This window comes from Ascaphus truei, chromosome 1 (assembly GCF_040206685.1).
Source record: "Ascaphus truei isolate aAscTru1 chromosome 1, aAscTru1.hap1, whole genome shotgun sequence".
NCBI classification, from domain to species: Eukaryota; Metazoa; Chordata; class Amphibia; order Anura; family Ascaphidae; genus Ascaphus; species Ascaphus truei.
This window is the reverse complement of record NC_134483.1, coordinates 200,011,486-200,027,689: the sequence shown is the minus strand read 5'-3', so window position 1 is coordinate 200,027,689 and position 16,204 is coordinate 200,011,486. Positions and strand designations below refer to the sequence as shown.

The following is a 16,204-nucleotide window of genomic DNA, read 5'->3' as shown; positions in this document are numbered from 1 at the left end:
ACCCACCCAGACCCTAAAATTCCATTTACCCTGGAAGTGGATGCCTCTGACATCGGGGCTGGCGCCATTCTGTCCCAAAGGACTTCCCCCTTAGCCATATTACATCCATGTGCCTTCTTTTCTAAAAAAAATTCTTCCGCAGAACGGAATTATGACGTCGGCAACCGTGAGCTCTTGGCTATTAAGTTGGCGTTGGAGGAATGGAGACACCTCTTAAAAGGTACGGAAATTCCCATAACCATCCTCACAGACCATAAGAACCTCCTCTACTTAGAAGGGGCACGTCGATTGACCTTTCGACAAGCCCGCTGGGCGTTATTCTTCTCCTGGTTCAATTACTTCATCTCGTTCGTTCCAGGCTCCAAAAACCTGAAGGCGGATGCCCTGTCGCGACAGTTCCTTGCAGAGGATAGATTTGAAGAGCGGCTAGAAATGATAATTCCCTCCAAATTTATCGTATCCGCCAACTCGTTCGATATCCTGGACAAAATCCGATCCGAGCAATCACAGTCGCCTATGGGGCTCAAGGTTCCAGAGGGAAGGCTCTACACTGCAACACAACATCGCAAGAGAGTCCTCGAGTGGTGCCACTCCTCTAAATTGGCAGGACACCCAGGGATACGGAAGACCAACGACCTTGTCCAGTGAACCTTCTGGTGGCCAAGGATGTCTAAAGATGTGGAAGAGTTGGTAAAGGCGTGTGGTACATGTGCTCGCAACAAAGTACCCCGGGTCAGACCAGCAGGCCTTCTTCTTCCATTACCCATCCCAGATCGGCCTTGGAACCACGTTTCTATGGATTTTATCGTAGAGCTCCCAACCTCCAAAGGGATGAATACCATTCTCGTGGTAATTGACCGCTTTTCCAAACAGATGCACCTTGTTCCATTAAAAGGCCTTCCAAATTCCTCCAGGCTTGCGGACGTTTTCATTCAGGAAATCTTTCGTCTCCATGGAGTACCATCTACCATCGTTTCAGACCAAGGGTCGCAATTCATGTCAAAATTTTGGCGAGCCTTTTCTCTAAAATTGGGCATTTCATTACAATTCTCCTCTTGATACCACCCACAGACCAATGGGCAGATGGAGAGAGACAACCAAAACCTGGAACAATACCTTCAATGTTTCATTACCGATACTCAGGATGATTGGGTGGATCTGCTTCCTTGGGCTGAGTTTGCTCTCAACTCCCTTCGTAATGACTCCACTCAAGAATCTCCCTTCTTCATAAATTTTGGCTTTCATCCCTCCCGCTTACCCTTCTCCTCCCTATCCTCGGGGGTTCCAGCGGTCGACAAATGTATCTCCCGCCTGAAGGACTTATGGAGGAGGATTCAGGAAAACTTGAAGGTGGCTACTGGGAGACAGAAACTCCAAGCAGATCGCCTCCGACGTCAGGTTCCAGAATTTGCTCCAGGAGACAGGGTATGGCTTTCTTCCAGGAATATACGTCTAAAGGTCCCTACTATGAAGCTGGCACCCAAGTTCCTCGTCCCCTTTTCTGTGGTTAGGAGGATTAATCCTGTGACTTATCGTCTGCGCCTTCCACCCGCTATGAGGATTCCTCCGGTCTTTAATATATCCTTGCTAAAACCAGCATTTCAGAGTCCTCGTTTTTCCAAAACCACTTCTCCTCCACTCCCTCTGCTGATCCAAGGCCAACAGGAGTACGAGGTCCAGTTTATCCTGGATTCTAGGATCTCCAGAGAAGGAGTACAATACCTGGTCCACTGGAGGGGGTTCAGACCTGAGGAACGCTCATGGGTGCCCCACCGAGATCTCCACGCGCCTCGACTCCTCCAGGCTTTCCACCGTAGGAACCCCTCCAAGCCTTGTCATGGACGCCCGGAGGTCACCCCTGAATGGAACAGGGAGTCACGCCGCTCTCGGCGTGCTCCCCACTTACCCGCAGCTCTGCTAGGGCCTCCCGCGCCTCACACGGATCCCTCCTCCAGGACGCTGATCCCCGTCTCCTTTGCACGCGCGTGTGCACGTCAGCTCCCCTCTTCTACCATCGGCTCTGGGCGCGTGCCCGGTCACGCGCCCGCAGGCGCAGCCACACGGAGGCGTGGTCAGACGGAGGCGCACCAGCCTCTTAAAGGCACATTACCCTTTTCCAATGCTGCAATCAAATGCAGCCTTTCTACTGGGCTCTATAGCTCCTCCTCCAGGAGCTCTTGTGGACCAATCCCTGTCACAGCCTGGCCCATCATCCACACACCCCCACCTGGCTACGCTGCCATTGGATCCTCTCACCTATATATACCCTGCAGTGTCACTGGCTCGTCGGCTGAGCATAGAAACAGTTGTTCTCATCACTCTCTGCCTCCCTAGTCCTGTCCTGTCCTGTCTTGTTTTGTAGTCTTCCTCGTGTACCAAACCGGCTTCCTATATGACTCTCCGCACCTCTGGCATCTCGAACTTGGCTTACGGCAATACGACTCTCCGCACCTCTGGCACCCCGAACCCGGCAAAAGGTAAACGATTACGTCTCTCTCTCTCTAACCCCGGACTTGGCTAACAGCACCCTCCACCATCCGTACCTCTCCTGCCCCGACTTGGACTCCCAGACCATTCTACTCTCAAGACGTGCCCTCGTGGCGGTGGGTGGCGTTATATCCTATCACACCTCAGCACCGCGGTCCCACCTCGTTTGTGGTGAGCTCGTCCTGACATTAACGTAGCGTTTGAGGGAACCAGTCCCAGAATCAGGGCTCAATTACACCATGACATCAGTGTGTTAATGTTCACAAGAAATTATTTACTACCGTCGTTATATTGACGATCTATTATTAATTTGGTCAGGTGACACATTTACTTTACAAGCATTCTTTGAGTATCTTGATGACAATTCTTTTAATTTAAAATGTACCCATTATTTTCACGACGCACAAATAGATTTCCTGGATCTTCATTTGTACATTGATACAAATCAGCAAATTCAGACTGATTTGTTCAGAAAAGAGAACTCAAGAAACTCCTTGCTCAGGGCCGACAGTGCTCATCCCCGACCTTTAATAAAAGGAATTCCTAAAGGTCAATTTTTAAGGTTGCGTAGAATTTGCTCTACGGAACAAACATTCTTAAATCAGGCAGAACAATTATCCACCAGGTTTAAACAGAGAGGCTATAGTGATAGAGATATTAAATGTGCCTTTGATCATGCTCTCAATATAGATAGGGGGACACTTTTGAAAAATATCAAATCAAAGAACTGTTTGAATAAAAAATCATCACATTTCCATACAGAACAGAGAGATGAACCACCACTATTTGTAACAACTTACTCTAAGCAAGCTTCAAGTATTAGAGCTATTCTGTTAAAACATTGGGGTGTACTTAAACTTGATAGAGAATTAGATGAAGAAAGAAAACAGAGAGCGCACGCCCCATAGTGTGATCCTGTACATTTAATGATAGGGAGGGGTTGGTGGGGAGATTAAAAACACTTACAAAGTATAAGTGAAAAACAAGCAATTTGTGACAAAATAATTATCACCACCGATGCAGGAACCGTCCCGTGACATATTAGAATCCAACTGGAACCCTTGGGCAATGCATCCGACAGTGTCCATCCTTTCCGCGATCAAATGAAGTCCTTCACGCAATGTGTCATCAGAGTATGCCTCAATGCTGCTCCTGCACGCTCCGGCCGTAAAGCATGCAGACAACGTGATGACGTAATGTCGTAATTGTACGTCCCTGACGCGTTTCGTCACAATAATGCAACTTTATCAAAGGGATTTTGTTCATGAACAGTGGTGGCTTGATATATATACTGGAGTGTCTACAATCCGATTGGTACATCAATTCTGTGATATTTACGCCCCTAAAAACGAGTTTTATATAATTATGGATTGCAGAACTCCCCAGTAATACACTAATATCATAATATAAACTCAAGAAGAAATAAATCAATAACGAATAATTAAAAAATTAAAACAGTATTAAACATGTACCACTAATTATAATTAGAGGAAATAGTTAATATACAATACATTCAGTGATCCTATAACATTATAAAACCTTACTTAAAAAAATATTAAATATCAACAATTATATAAATGTACATTCAATTGTAAAATATGAACTATATCAATCCAAAAGATTTAGACAGTCTCTATGTGTTCAGACATTTAAAGCTGAACACAGACATGTAGCTGTTAATGCATCAATACATGATATAAACAAAAATAAACCTGTCCGAGCACACAGAGTAGGTATATAGGGCATAATTCACACAGGATAAATGAATAAAGTTAAATGAGTAAATAAAATAGGAAAGGAGATAGGGGGGAAAAGGGGGGTAGAGGGGGGAGGGAAAAATTAGGAGGTTATGGGGGGGGGAGGAAAGGAAATGAGGGAAAAGTGAGGGGGGGAGGGGAAGAGGAGGAAGGGGGGAGGGAGGGAGGAAAGGAGAGGGAGGGAAGAGGGGATAACAGATGAGTGGGAGGAAAAAGGGAGGGAAATTGCAGAGATGAGTGGAATGGACCAAAGGGCACAAAAACAGAACCGAACCTAATGCTCATACCAGAGTACTGGTATCCAGACATTCATTTACACCCCCGGGGGTTAATGTCCCCAACCGGTGGATCCAAAATGTCTCCCTTCGACACAAAGATTTGAAACGATCCCCTCCTAGACCACAAGGAGGAATGTGCTCAATACCCATAATGGTCATGGATCCAGGATCCTTAAGATGTATAGATGAAAAATGTTATGGTAGACTATGGGGGATAACTCCATTGATCACATTCCTCCTATGCTCCAGGAACCTGGTACTGAGGGATCGGGTGGTGCGACCTACATATTGAAGGCCGCAACCACATTGCAGGAGATAGACAACAAATGTAGTCAGGCAGTAGATATTGCCCTTAACATTATATCGTCCACTCTTGTGGGGGGAGACAAACTCCATTTTGGTGTTAAGGTGTTTACATGTGATGCAACGTCTTCTGCCACATTTGTGGTTGCCCATCTGGCCCACAGATGTAGCACCGGCAGTCACAACCATGGGTCTCAATTTACTTGGAGCTAAAATGTTTTTGATGTTTTTTGCCTTCCTGTATGTAATAGGTATTTTCTCTGGAAGTATATTACCTAGGTGTGAATCACACGTTAAGATGCTCCAATGAGTATTAAGTATACCCTGGATGAAACTGTGGGATTGGTTAAAGGTGGTTAACGGTGGTAATAAACCTTGAAACCCCATCGCTGTTTGATCCTTTCCGTGGTGTATTATAACTAGTATGTTTAATTGCTGAGCACTTATTAAGTAGTAATGATCTATCGGTGGCCCTCACCTTGCTGAAAGGGTCACAAACAAGACCAGGATCATATCCCTTCAACAAAAATGTATTACTCAGTTCATTTGATTGGATAATAAAGTCACTTTCCCTGGAACAGTTTCTTTTGAGACGATGAAACTGTCCCAGGGGGATGCTCCTGAGCCACTGTGCGTGGTGATTTCTGGATGCGTTAACATAATTGTTAACTGCAACGGGCTTGAAATGTGTGGTAGTAATGATATTACCATCTGGATCTGAAGTTAAAACAAGATCCGGAAAAACCACTGATTTAGGACTAATATCAAATGTAAATTGCAAGCCCATGTTATTGTGATTGAAAGAATCCAGGACATTGGAAAAAACTATGTCATATACCTGTTGAGGTGTTCATGCGGCTGTGGTTATGTAGGGAGAACCATCCACACGCTCCGTGAACGAGTAAGTGAACATGTAAGAACTATTAGAAATAAAGATGAGAGGTTCCCGGTAGCACGACACTTTATGGAATGTTCATCTGGTTCGTTACAGAACTTTACGTTTAGTGCTATTGAACACATACCTCAGAACACTAGGGGAGGTGACAGACAGCCCCTCCTCAATCGCAGAGAAATGTACTGGATTTATGCCCTTGGGACATTGGCACCCAAGGGCATGAATCTGGATTGGGAGCTGAAGCATTTCCTTTGATCTGTTTTTCTGTTATTATGATATGCATATGTTCGTTGGTCTTTGATCACCTTGTGCCCCCCTCCCTCATTTTCCCTTCCCCCCCTAGCCCCCTCCAGCCCCCCCCCCCCCCCACCCTCCCTCCCCCACTCTTTCTTCTATCCTTATTGTATTATTTATTGTTTTTAACATTGAGACGGATCAATATCTTTGTTGAATACTGGTGATGCCTATTGATACTATTTGATGTTCCTTATCTGGGATGGCTATATTATAGAAATCGTTTGCCCTTCTCCTATTTATTTCTATGGCTATAATATGATGTGCCTGGAGAAACAATTATTTCATGTCTATTTCATGCCAAGATATCTGGTCATAGCATTCTCTGCCCTATATGTTTCTATCTTCAAGATTATATAGAAAGTTTTATACATATATACATTGTTCTATTCATAGTCAGCCTAGCCCACTTTGATTGGTCACTTATCTATTGACATATAGATTATTGTTGGCTTGTTCCTCCGATGCTATTACAGTAATATTTTCTGTGTTTCATTTAATCTGTTTGTATTGTCCGTCCGCAGCTTCTTCTGCGGTTTTTAATTGCTTAGTTTCTGTTTTGCAGACACCTTGTACACTCCCCCTTTCTGTGTTTCCCCATACCCTCACGAATGGTGTGCTACAGCGAGGCGCCTCATTGGTGATCTCCTTCACCAATAGGAGATGTTTACAGCGCTATTCTCGCGAGATTTTGAGTGCGTGACGTCATTGTTTGGGGTGGGGATCGCGCATTTAACAGGGAGTATCCACAGATGCCTATTAACTCTTTGACAAAGGGACTTGTTCCCGAAACGCGTCAGAGTTACCCTGTACCCCTCACTTGTCATTTAATTAATTATTTTTAACGTTTTTTCTGGTTTGTGGCCCCACTCTTTGAAACTGCTGTGCTCTGTTTTTTGGACCCTATGGGACATCTATCCTATAGACATAGTTAATGTTACAACGCGTTTGTATTTGTTAAAATAGATTAATAATGGTTTTCAATTTCAAGGCTGTGTTATTGGTCCCTGTTTCAAATTCATATGCAATATGCCAAATTGCATCTATATACATTTTAAGGCTCTAAAATTTGACATGCATACTGCTGCGGCGCATCTTATTCTAACACATCACCGTTTTTTCCCTGGCTTTTTCCTGGAATGCGACGCACTTCACCGGGAGCATGCCGAATTCATTTTGCGTTCTCAGCCACGGGTCATGCGCGGGTCATGCGCGGTTGACGCACGGTTGATGCGTTTATTGAGAATGGTTCGGATTTAATAGGTTGCAATTCTTCGTGTGTCCGCCAGATGGCAGATATTGATGAATTGTAATGCGCATGCGCTTCAGTAATGTGTCGACTTGCAGGTGTTTCGTTTAAAAAAGATACCACTGTGTGCTATGGCCTTGAGACTGAAGGAAGAGATTGCAAAAATGTATCAATTTAGGCTTTTCATATTAAATAAAGACAAAGACCAGTTTCTGTTACAGTATTCTCCAGACAGCCTTCGCCATGAGTGTTCAAGTGCAGCCCGTTGTCCAAAAACCCGACAGAAGTTATGCGTATTTGATATGGGCCGCGATTAATGCAACAGATGATAAGATGGCAACAGTTGTTCAAATTTATCAGTATTTTATCCAAAACTATGACTTTTACAAATTTGTGCCAGCTCCTCATACGTGGAAGCTTGCAATAAGGAAAAGGTTATGTAGCGATCCCTGTTTTTATCATATTGAGCCACAATTTGTTGGAGGGTATTGGTGTGTATCACCGGCTTTTTCCTGTATCTATGATCAAGCAGACGGCAAAAGGCGAAATGTCATGTTAAAACCAACTAAGAAACGACAGTCGCTGCCAAGCTATGCACCAGCACCAGCACCGGCTTCCAATAACGGTCCCACCGTCAGTGACAACCCTTGCTGTCTATCCAGCAAGCCTGAGCCGGATTTCGCAAGCATTTTCCATCAAGCTTGCATGTACCTAAGCAATTTCCAGCATCATCAGCTCACTACAGGTATACTAGTCCCGCTGCAAACTATCGACGTGGATGATCAAGAACACTGGACTGACAGTGGGCCGGCGCCGGCGCCAGCTGAATGGGAAATTCTATGGTGAGTATTGTTAGTATTGTTGTCGTATTATTTTCTGTGTTTTTTTTATTTTGATAATACAGTATCAATATCGGAGTGATTCAAAAGTCAAGCGATTCTCCTGTAAGCAATATTATTAGCTGAGCGGCTTCTCCAGTACTGTGCTGCAGATACTGAACAATTGGTGGAACGCTAGGCGCATGCGCATTGGAACCTTCTTGAAACGCATATGCGTGTCATTACATCGACAGTAGGCGCATTCGCATGTGAACAGGAGACGCCCCCCTGAGAAAATTATTGGTGGGACTGGCTGGGAACTTCTTTAGGGGGCTGACCATTACAGTAAAACTTTTCTTTTTGTTTTTCCTCAGAAAAGAAAACGGCTAATGGAGGGATTTCGATAGATAATATCGCTTTGTATAACAATGCTTGCACATTGCTGAATCGGATTTAAAAACCCAAGTACCGGAGTCAACAGTTTAGTGGCCGTTGTTATTGATTAGGATAGAATACTGTACCTGAAACAGTATGCTGATGTTTTCCGGCCGTACAGTATACAATACTTTTTTATATACAGTATACTGTGTAATAAACCCGAAAAAATAAAAACTATGCATTTATTCTACAGTATGTGTCTTCTATACAGTGCCAGTACATTCAGTACAGTACAGTTTGTGTCTTCTATTTTTTTTAATACTCTTGTACTGAGCATGCCTACAGTATACAGTACAGTATGCCTGGACATGATTTTTTATTGGTGTAGTAAGTACAAAAACATTTATTTACAAATACTGTACAATGTAGAAACATTTTAAGTGCACAGCAATTCAAAACATCAACAGGTGTATGGTTTACTGCTAGTGGAAACATTTATGTACAGAAAGTAAAATAATTTACAGTCAGTCAGTATAGTTTACAGTCACATGTTATAAAAACAAATTCTTTATTCATAAAATATACAAAACGCAACATCTCCTTTATTAAAGAACGGCAAGTCAAAACATATACAGTGGGATGGTGTGCAAAACAGTCAGTCAGGCCTGCACCACTGACTGTCCTCGAGGGCAGCAAACAGGCCCGGTTTTCAGGACAACCTTGAAAACCGGGTCTGTTTGCGGCCCTCAGGGACTGGAATTGTGCAGGTCCTGTGTGTGTGTACAGCAAGTAAAAACATTTCTGTATGAATACAAGTTAAAAAACACACAACATCTCCTTTATTTAAGTACAGCAGGTCAAAACATGTACAGTACAGTTCAGCACAACAGTATGGTCTTACAGTACCCGTGATTAAACCAGAAAGTCCACCAGATTGTCCATCCATGGCCGATTCCTTGCATGGCGCAAAACGCCATTAATGCAGTCTCGAACGCCTTTCATTACAGAATCTGTAATTGTATAAAAGCGCCGCAATTCCACCAGAATGGTCTTTCTTAAATTGGCAGGAAGCGCCTTTTTTACGTGATTTCCTTCGTAGTTCACTCTGAAGGCCCAGTCGCAGTACAAAGAGTAGGGAACATGGTGCTTAAAAAGTAACAAGGCATACCTGTGAGGTGATGTCGGGCACCATATCGATGCGAGCGAATGTAGGTCTTCTGGGAGCGGGTGTGCTTGAGGCGACGGGCGATGGTAGGTTGTCTGGGAGGAAGCTTTCCTCTGGTCTTGGTCGCTGTGTTGTCTCCTGGCGTGGTCTTGACGGGGTTGTCATGTCCTCCTCAATGGCATACATGTACACTACATCTTCTGGTGGAGGGGTGCGCTTGGTGATTGAAGGGCGTGAATGCTCCCATTCAACACATCCATGCCACCCTCCTGCTCCGGCGTCGGGGAAACAGAGGCATGAACACCGAGTAAATGATGTATACCCGCTATGTCAGCCCCTATCGTCTCCATCCGTCGATCCATCCGTTGATCCATATGTTGCATCCGTTGATCCATATCTAGCATCCGTTGATCCATATGTAGCATCCGTTGCTCCACATTTAGCATGGTCTCCAGAAGCAGATCTATCTTTGCCAGCACAATAGAGTTCCCGGGGATATCCATACTTATCCCATTCAGCATCCGGTCTAACGAGCTGCTTCTTGTGCATGGCATGCTGTGGACATCTGGGTGGATGGGTGCAATGGAAGATGAGATGGGGGTTCCATGGCGAGAAGCAGCAGCGACGTTGAAGAAGGGTGGAGGAGGTGACCTTTGGATATCCGGTAGAGGAGAAGCGGCAGCGTCGTCGAAGAGGGATGGAGAAAGTGACCTTTGGATTTCCGGGCGAGAAGCAGAGTCGTCTAAGAGCAAAGGAGAAAGTGACCCGTGGATTTCAGAGGCACCAGTGGCAGCGTTGTCGGAACAGACTTCTCCATCACGTAGGGTGTATAACTACTGAATTACACTGAACATGCGCAGGAAGCCATTTCACTGCAACAATGTGGAAATAATATTTATAGTTACTATAAACTACACATTACACCTCTCATGTCCTTCTGTGCATTTAATGAGATCGAGCCTGTCTGATTACATCATTACTATACCACTACTATCTATGGTTTGAAGAATCAGCAACGTAGTCACTAAACAAGACTGACATCACTGTATAATGTACCACACACTACTGTGTGGACTCTAAATTACAGGTTCACAGTAACAGTAATATATTTTCTGGTACAAACGATCTGCCTACAGGGAATTTTCCCCCACATCAGTACCCTGGTATCACATCTACACTAAACAAGGATAGTAGACTATGGGCCTCATGCAGTAAGCGACGATTATGTGAAATCGGCAAGCTTATCGATTAGTCATGTTATTGGCGTTTTTCCCTCTCCGTATGCAGTAAGTGCCGAATACATTCAAAATCAACCAGAAAACAAATCCGCCCACTCTCACGATGATGAGCCGATCACACACAGGTGTATCGGCGTGCGTGGCGGGGTGCTGTTAGGTTGCACAATCACAAATCTTGCTGAATCAGGCGAAACAAGCATGTTTTTGATTGCGCGCCATATTTAAAGGCAACGTGTACTGCTAATCATTCTCTGTGTTGTTGGGAGTGAGAGAGAGAGAGAGAGACGCACAGAGCTGGACGATTGAAGATTTGCATATTGACTGAGAGACTTGTTGTGTATTGGGTGAGCTTTGTCCTTTGTTGTTTTGTTTACATCTTTGTCTTGTTTTATATGTGGAAGTGGGTCGTGTGATTGCCTGTACATTTCTTGTCTGTTTTTTGTGAGTGCTGGAAGTATGCCCGCAAAGCGTGGGAAGAGTGATGCTGGTGGGAGTGGGAGTGCTACTCGTGCGAGTACGCGTCGGAGTGAACGTTCTGTTCAGGGGAGTGATGTTGCTGGTGCACCGAGTGGTGTTGCTGGGAGTGGGAGTGCTGTTGTTGGGAGTGGGAGTGCTGGTGCTGCGAGTGGTGTTGCTGGGAGTGGGAGTGCTGTTGTTGGGAGTGGGAGTGCTGTTGTTGGGAGTGGGAGTGCTGTTGCTGTGAGTGGGAGTGCTGGTGCTGTGAGTGGGAGTGCTGTTGCTGTGAGTGGGAGTGCTGGTGCTGGGAGTGCTGGTGCTAGGAGTGTGAGTGCTGGTGCTAGGAGTGTGAGTGCTGGTGCTAGGAGTGGGAGTGCTGGTGCTAGGAGTGGGAGTGCTGGTGCTGGGAGTGCTGCTGGTGGCGCAGTTGCTGATGGGGTGTCTGGTGGTGGCGTGCTTGCTGGTGGCCAGCTTTTGGAGGCTCTTCCATTGGAAGAAGGAGAGTCCAGTCAGCACCAGCCAAGCTCTGACCCTAAACCTGCTCGGAAAAAACGTGTGGAGAAGCCACGTAATCCTCGCTTCAATGACCAGGAAAATAGGGCTCTTGTCACTGGCATTCTGGAGCACTATGACAGTCTCTATGGACATTTAGTAGGTAAGTGTAACTTTACATTTATTATTCAAATACATGTGATCCTAGGTCATCTGAGTTTTGTTCATATGCAAATATGGGTACACAATATCTTTCTATGTTCATTAGTGTGGAAACACAGCTTTTTATCATGCCTTACAAGGACAAATAAACACAGGCGGTCAATTTGCCAGAACTGCATACAATATGAATGCAACCTTGCTTACATGTATAGGTTTAGTAGTGAATGCTCATGTGCTGCACATATTACACATAAAACAGCATGTTTGCTATCTCTTGGAACAGCTAGCAGTGTAGGAAACTGGTGCTTATATTATTATTAATTTACCTCATATCTTTTATATGTTTTTCAAGGGCGGACAAGTGCAGCAAGCAAAAAAGAAATGTGGGACACAATAGTCATTGGTGTCAATGCCTGTGGGAATAGTGTCAGGGACAAGTATCATTGTCGGAAAAGATTTGATGATATTAGGTCCAAATTGAAAAAGAAAATACAAGACCAACGCGTGCATGCTACTGGCACTGGAGGTGGGCCCACACCACAACGTCTCATATTGACTCCATTGGAGGAGCTGCTTCGGCCAAAATTACTTACCGTCGTCGTGGAAGGCTTGGCTGGTGACCGTGACATTGGAATTTATCCGTCACAATTTCCAGCAGGTGATAAATATTACTGTACTAGGCGTGTCGTTGCTTACAGTTATTTTGCATATTTACACTGCTTTTTATACTGTCTTCACAATATAAGCATACCTGCATCTATATATGTATATGTCTGATTCTGTATATATATATCTCAAAATAGACATATATGTAGTAGTCCTACTAAAAGCAGTAACTAATATAGCACGTGCCATTGCGTGCTCATTTACATGTGAATTCCCAAAATGCATAGCTGCAGTGGAAGCAATTGATGGTGGGCGAAGATGGGGAACAACAGGGTAGTACACATGTGTAACACATGTTCATGAGAAATTATTAGTAGCTACAGGTACAGAACAGAAATATGTATCATATTATTGTGTATTTTATTGATTTTACTCCGACAAACATGACATTACTGCCTATTTTAAGCATGCATCAAAGAAATTGCATGTAACGGCCTACAAACATCACTGGCACTAACACATCTATAGTTGCTTATGAAAAGGTCCATTTTTGCTTTATGTCATATACAGACAGCATAATGAGGCACACGTATCATATGTTATGTCATTGTTTTCATAACTTAAACACTGCAGATGACTACTTAGCTCATCTACCATTGTGTTAAAGCAGCTGCAATTAATATCTCATCACAGCATACACTTCAACAGAGGGGGTGGGGTTCAGCACACACACTAATTACAGCCTCATTTCACGGTCAACTTAGTTCACACCATTTGCACCTGTTTCAAGTCATTGAAAGGTGTGGCTGATTAGGCTTTTTGGGGAAGGGAATACCTTTCTTACAACCTGAATAGCACAACTGAAGTTAATCACACTCATTTGAAAGCTTAACTCTAGCTACTAAATGCCCCAACAACTCATTACTTATCAAAGCGTACGTCACACATTAGTTCACTCATATCTATAGTTGAACTACTATGAAAGACACATTATCACACACTGCATGTGTTGTCTTGTTGAGTCACAGCCACATTCAGGTGTGCCACATCTTCGATTAATGTACCACACATATCCTCTACCAAAAACAACACTTTTTGCAATATGACCACCTTCATGATAACCATTGTGAATGGTCATCTCATGATAGTTATGTACATTATGATACTGATATCACTACACAACATATGATTTTTATGTACTCATTTAATCTATTTATCCTCACGCATTACTGCAGAAACATAGTATGTTGTATGTTAGGGAACTCAAAAATTCTAAGTACACAGGCATGTACAGTGTTATTACAACTATTTATGTTCACTTTCACACACATTTTCGGTTAAGGAACTGATGTTGTTACACTGGCGACACACTTTATTCGAGCTCGGCTAGTCCCACGAATTCGGGTATACCCGGGTGTATTGAGGTTTGTGACTGTTTTCTGCCCGAGTGCATTGAGGTATTTTCCAGGCAGGGATTGAAGCATTTTATTCCCGCTGGCTGCAATACTGCACAGTATATATATATATACTGCATTACAATTCATGAATTTATGCCATCTGGTAGACACGCGAAGCATTGCAGCCTATTAAATCCTAATCATTATCATTTAACAGATCAGCCGCCCGTCAGCCAGGCATGAACCCAGGCTGGGAAGGCAAACGCAACAGGGCTTGTTAGAGGTGAGGAGCGGCGCATTCCAGGTATCTGCCAGGTACATACTGGGTATTTGCTCGAATAAAGTGTGTCGGTGCAGTAGTTAATCATAAATACAGAACATACAATAAGTGTTTGTTCAATATTTACACATGTAAATGTAAAACTTATGTTATTGTTATATATAGTTGCCCCTGGAGGACATGTGTCACCTGAGATGGAACAAGTGTCTTCACCTGGGTCAGCCAGCTCAACACTACTAGAAGGTGAGTGTATCATTTGCTGCCCATATAATATGTGCTCTTCTATATGTTATGTTGTCATGTGCATTATTTGTTTTGCACATCTTCTTTAAATAGGATTACTTAGTGTCAGTGAAAATTAAGTGTAAGGCAACATGTATTGTGTTAGTGATGTTAATTATCATGTAGGACTTCTGAGTTTAGAGCAACTTTTCATTCATTCATATTTCATACTGAGTCCAAACATTATTCGTAAGTCAAGGTAGTTTTTAATGAGGTTATAAAACGTATGCTAACATGTTAGGTGTTACTTAGGACACAGTACAATTACATAGTAACACAGCATACATTAACATGCCATTTAATAATGTGTACATTTCTTTTTAGAACATCATGGTGATGAGGATGATGAGTATGATGAGGATGACGCCACAGAAGAGACTGAAATACAATCATGTGACCATGAAGAGGTGCCAATAGAAACTGTTGTACCGCCAAATCGTCCATCAACTTCCACATACGATGCAATTGTAGCTTCAGAGGGAAAAATAGTGGACGCAGAAAATCGTCGCCATTCAGACATGATGACAGTGCTGGAAAGGATGATTGGACTGCAGGAAGAAACAGTATCACAATTGGCACATCTCCACAGAGTCTTCATTGAAGTGCCTAAACAGTTGCAAAAAATCAACACCTCATTCGAAGCATTAGTTGTTCAGCAAACACAAGCTAATTACTGGAGAATGACTAATGTACCACAATTCAACACCTCCCAGCCAGGATCTGTTCATGCAGGTCAGTTTTCACCACATTCATCTGATATTCATTCACCAGGCCCAAATGTTACCGGTCAAGTAGCAGACATTGCTGTGCAGGTTCCTGATGACATCCTACCGCTGCCATCTGTACAAATTCAGCAGCAGACACCTACAAAGGAGGCGACAAAAACAAAACAAGACACACATGAAACAGACCAACCATCACTTGTGCAGTGTCTACCAACTTGCTCACATGTGTCACTGGGCACAAGCCCTGTCCGTGAACAGTCACTACCCAAAAGCCCTGTAGGTGAGTCGCTGCCCAAAAGCCCTGTAGGTGAATCGCTGCCCAAAAGCCCTGTAGGTGAGTCGCTGCCCAAAAGCCCTGTAGGTGAATCGCTGCCCAAAAGCCCTGTAGGTGAATCGCTGCCCAAAAGCCCTGTAGGTGAATCGCTGCCCAAAAGCCCTGTAGGTGAATCGCTGCCCAAAAGCCCTGTAGGTGAGTCACTGGCCACAAGCCCTGTAGGTGAGTCACTGGCCACAAGCCCCGTAGGTGAACAGTCACTGGCCACAAGCCCTGCCCGTGAAGTGCCAGAGGCCACTCAAAGTGGCTCTGTTGTGCCTAAAGTTGGTGGCAAAAGAAAAAGGAAAATTCAAGAGACAACAAGCAGGCCTGTTACTCGCTCGCAAAAGGAACAAAAAAAATAAATGTTATAATTCAGAAAATATGTCTTTGGCCTTGTTTTGTTGACTTCAGATTATCTAATTACTATTGTATGTATGCTGAAGACTGTGTTGTTTCCAAACTTTCAACTATGTTCTTGTACACGTGAAGTTTTGGAAATGTTAACACTCATAATTAATTGTGTTAAAAATATTTATGTTGTAATCGTATGTTCAGTAATGGTCCACCAGGAGCCAGTTGCTAAGTTTAGAGAAGCTGCCATTGACTTTGCAGCAAAACATTGCATT

At 43.8% G+C, this 16,204-nt stretch overlaps 2 protein-coding genes across 3 annotated transcripts in view; both read left to right on the top strand.

Moving 5' to 3' along the window:
• ADAMTS19 (ADAM metallopeptidase with thrombospondin type 1 motif 19) overlaps positions 1-16,204 on the top strand; it is a 406,770-nt gene that overhangs the window by 70,197 nt on the left and 320,369 nt on the right. The window lies entirely within an intron of this gene.
• On the top strand, positions 667-15,940 carry LOC142468432 (uncharacterized). Its single transcript, XM_075575042.1, has 3 exons — positions 667-703; positions 14,421-14,498; positions 14,862-15,940. Exons 1-3 carry the CDS (start codon positions 667-669, stop codon positions 15,938-15,940), a joined length of 1,194 nt encoding a protein of 397 aa, XP_075431157.1.

Excerpts from the sequence above, each read along its gene's own strand:
- LOC142468432 (XM_075575042.1), top strand. The coding sequence starts at position 667 with ATGTCTAAAGATGTGGAAGAGTTGGTAAAGGCGTGTG. Across the intron at positions 704-14,420 it reads AGAGTTGGTAAAGGCGTGTG|TTGCCCCTGGAGGACATGTG; the intron begins GTACATGTGCTC and ends TGTTATATATAG. Across the intron at positions 14,499-14,861 it reads CAGCTCAACACTACTAGAAG|AACATCATGGTGATGAGGAT; the intron begins GTGAGTGTATCA and ends ATTTCTTTTTAG.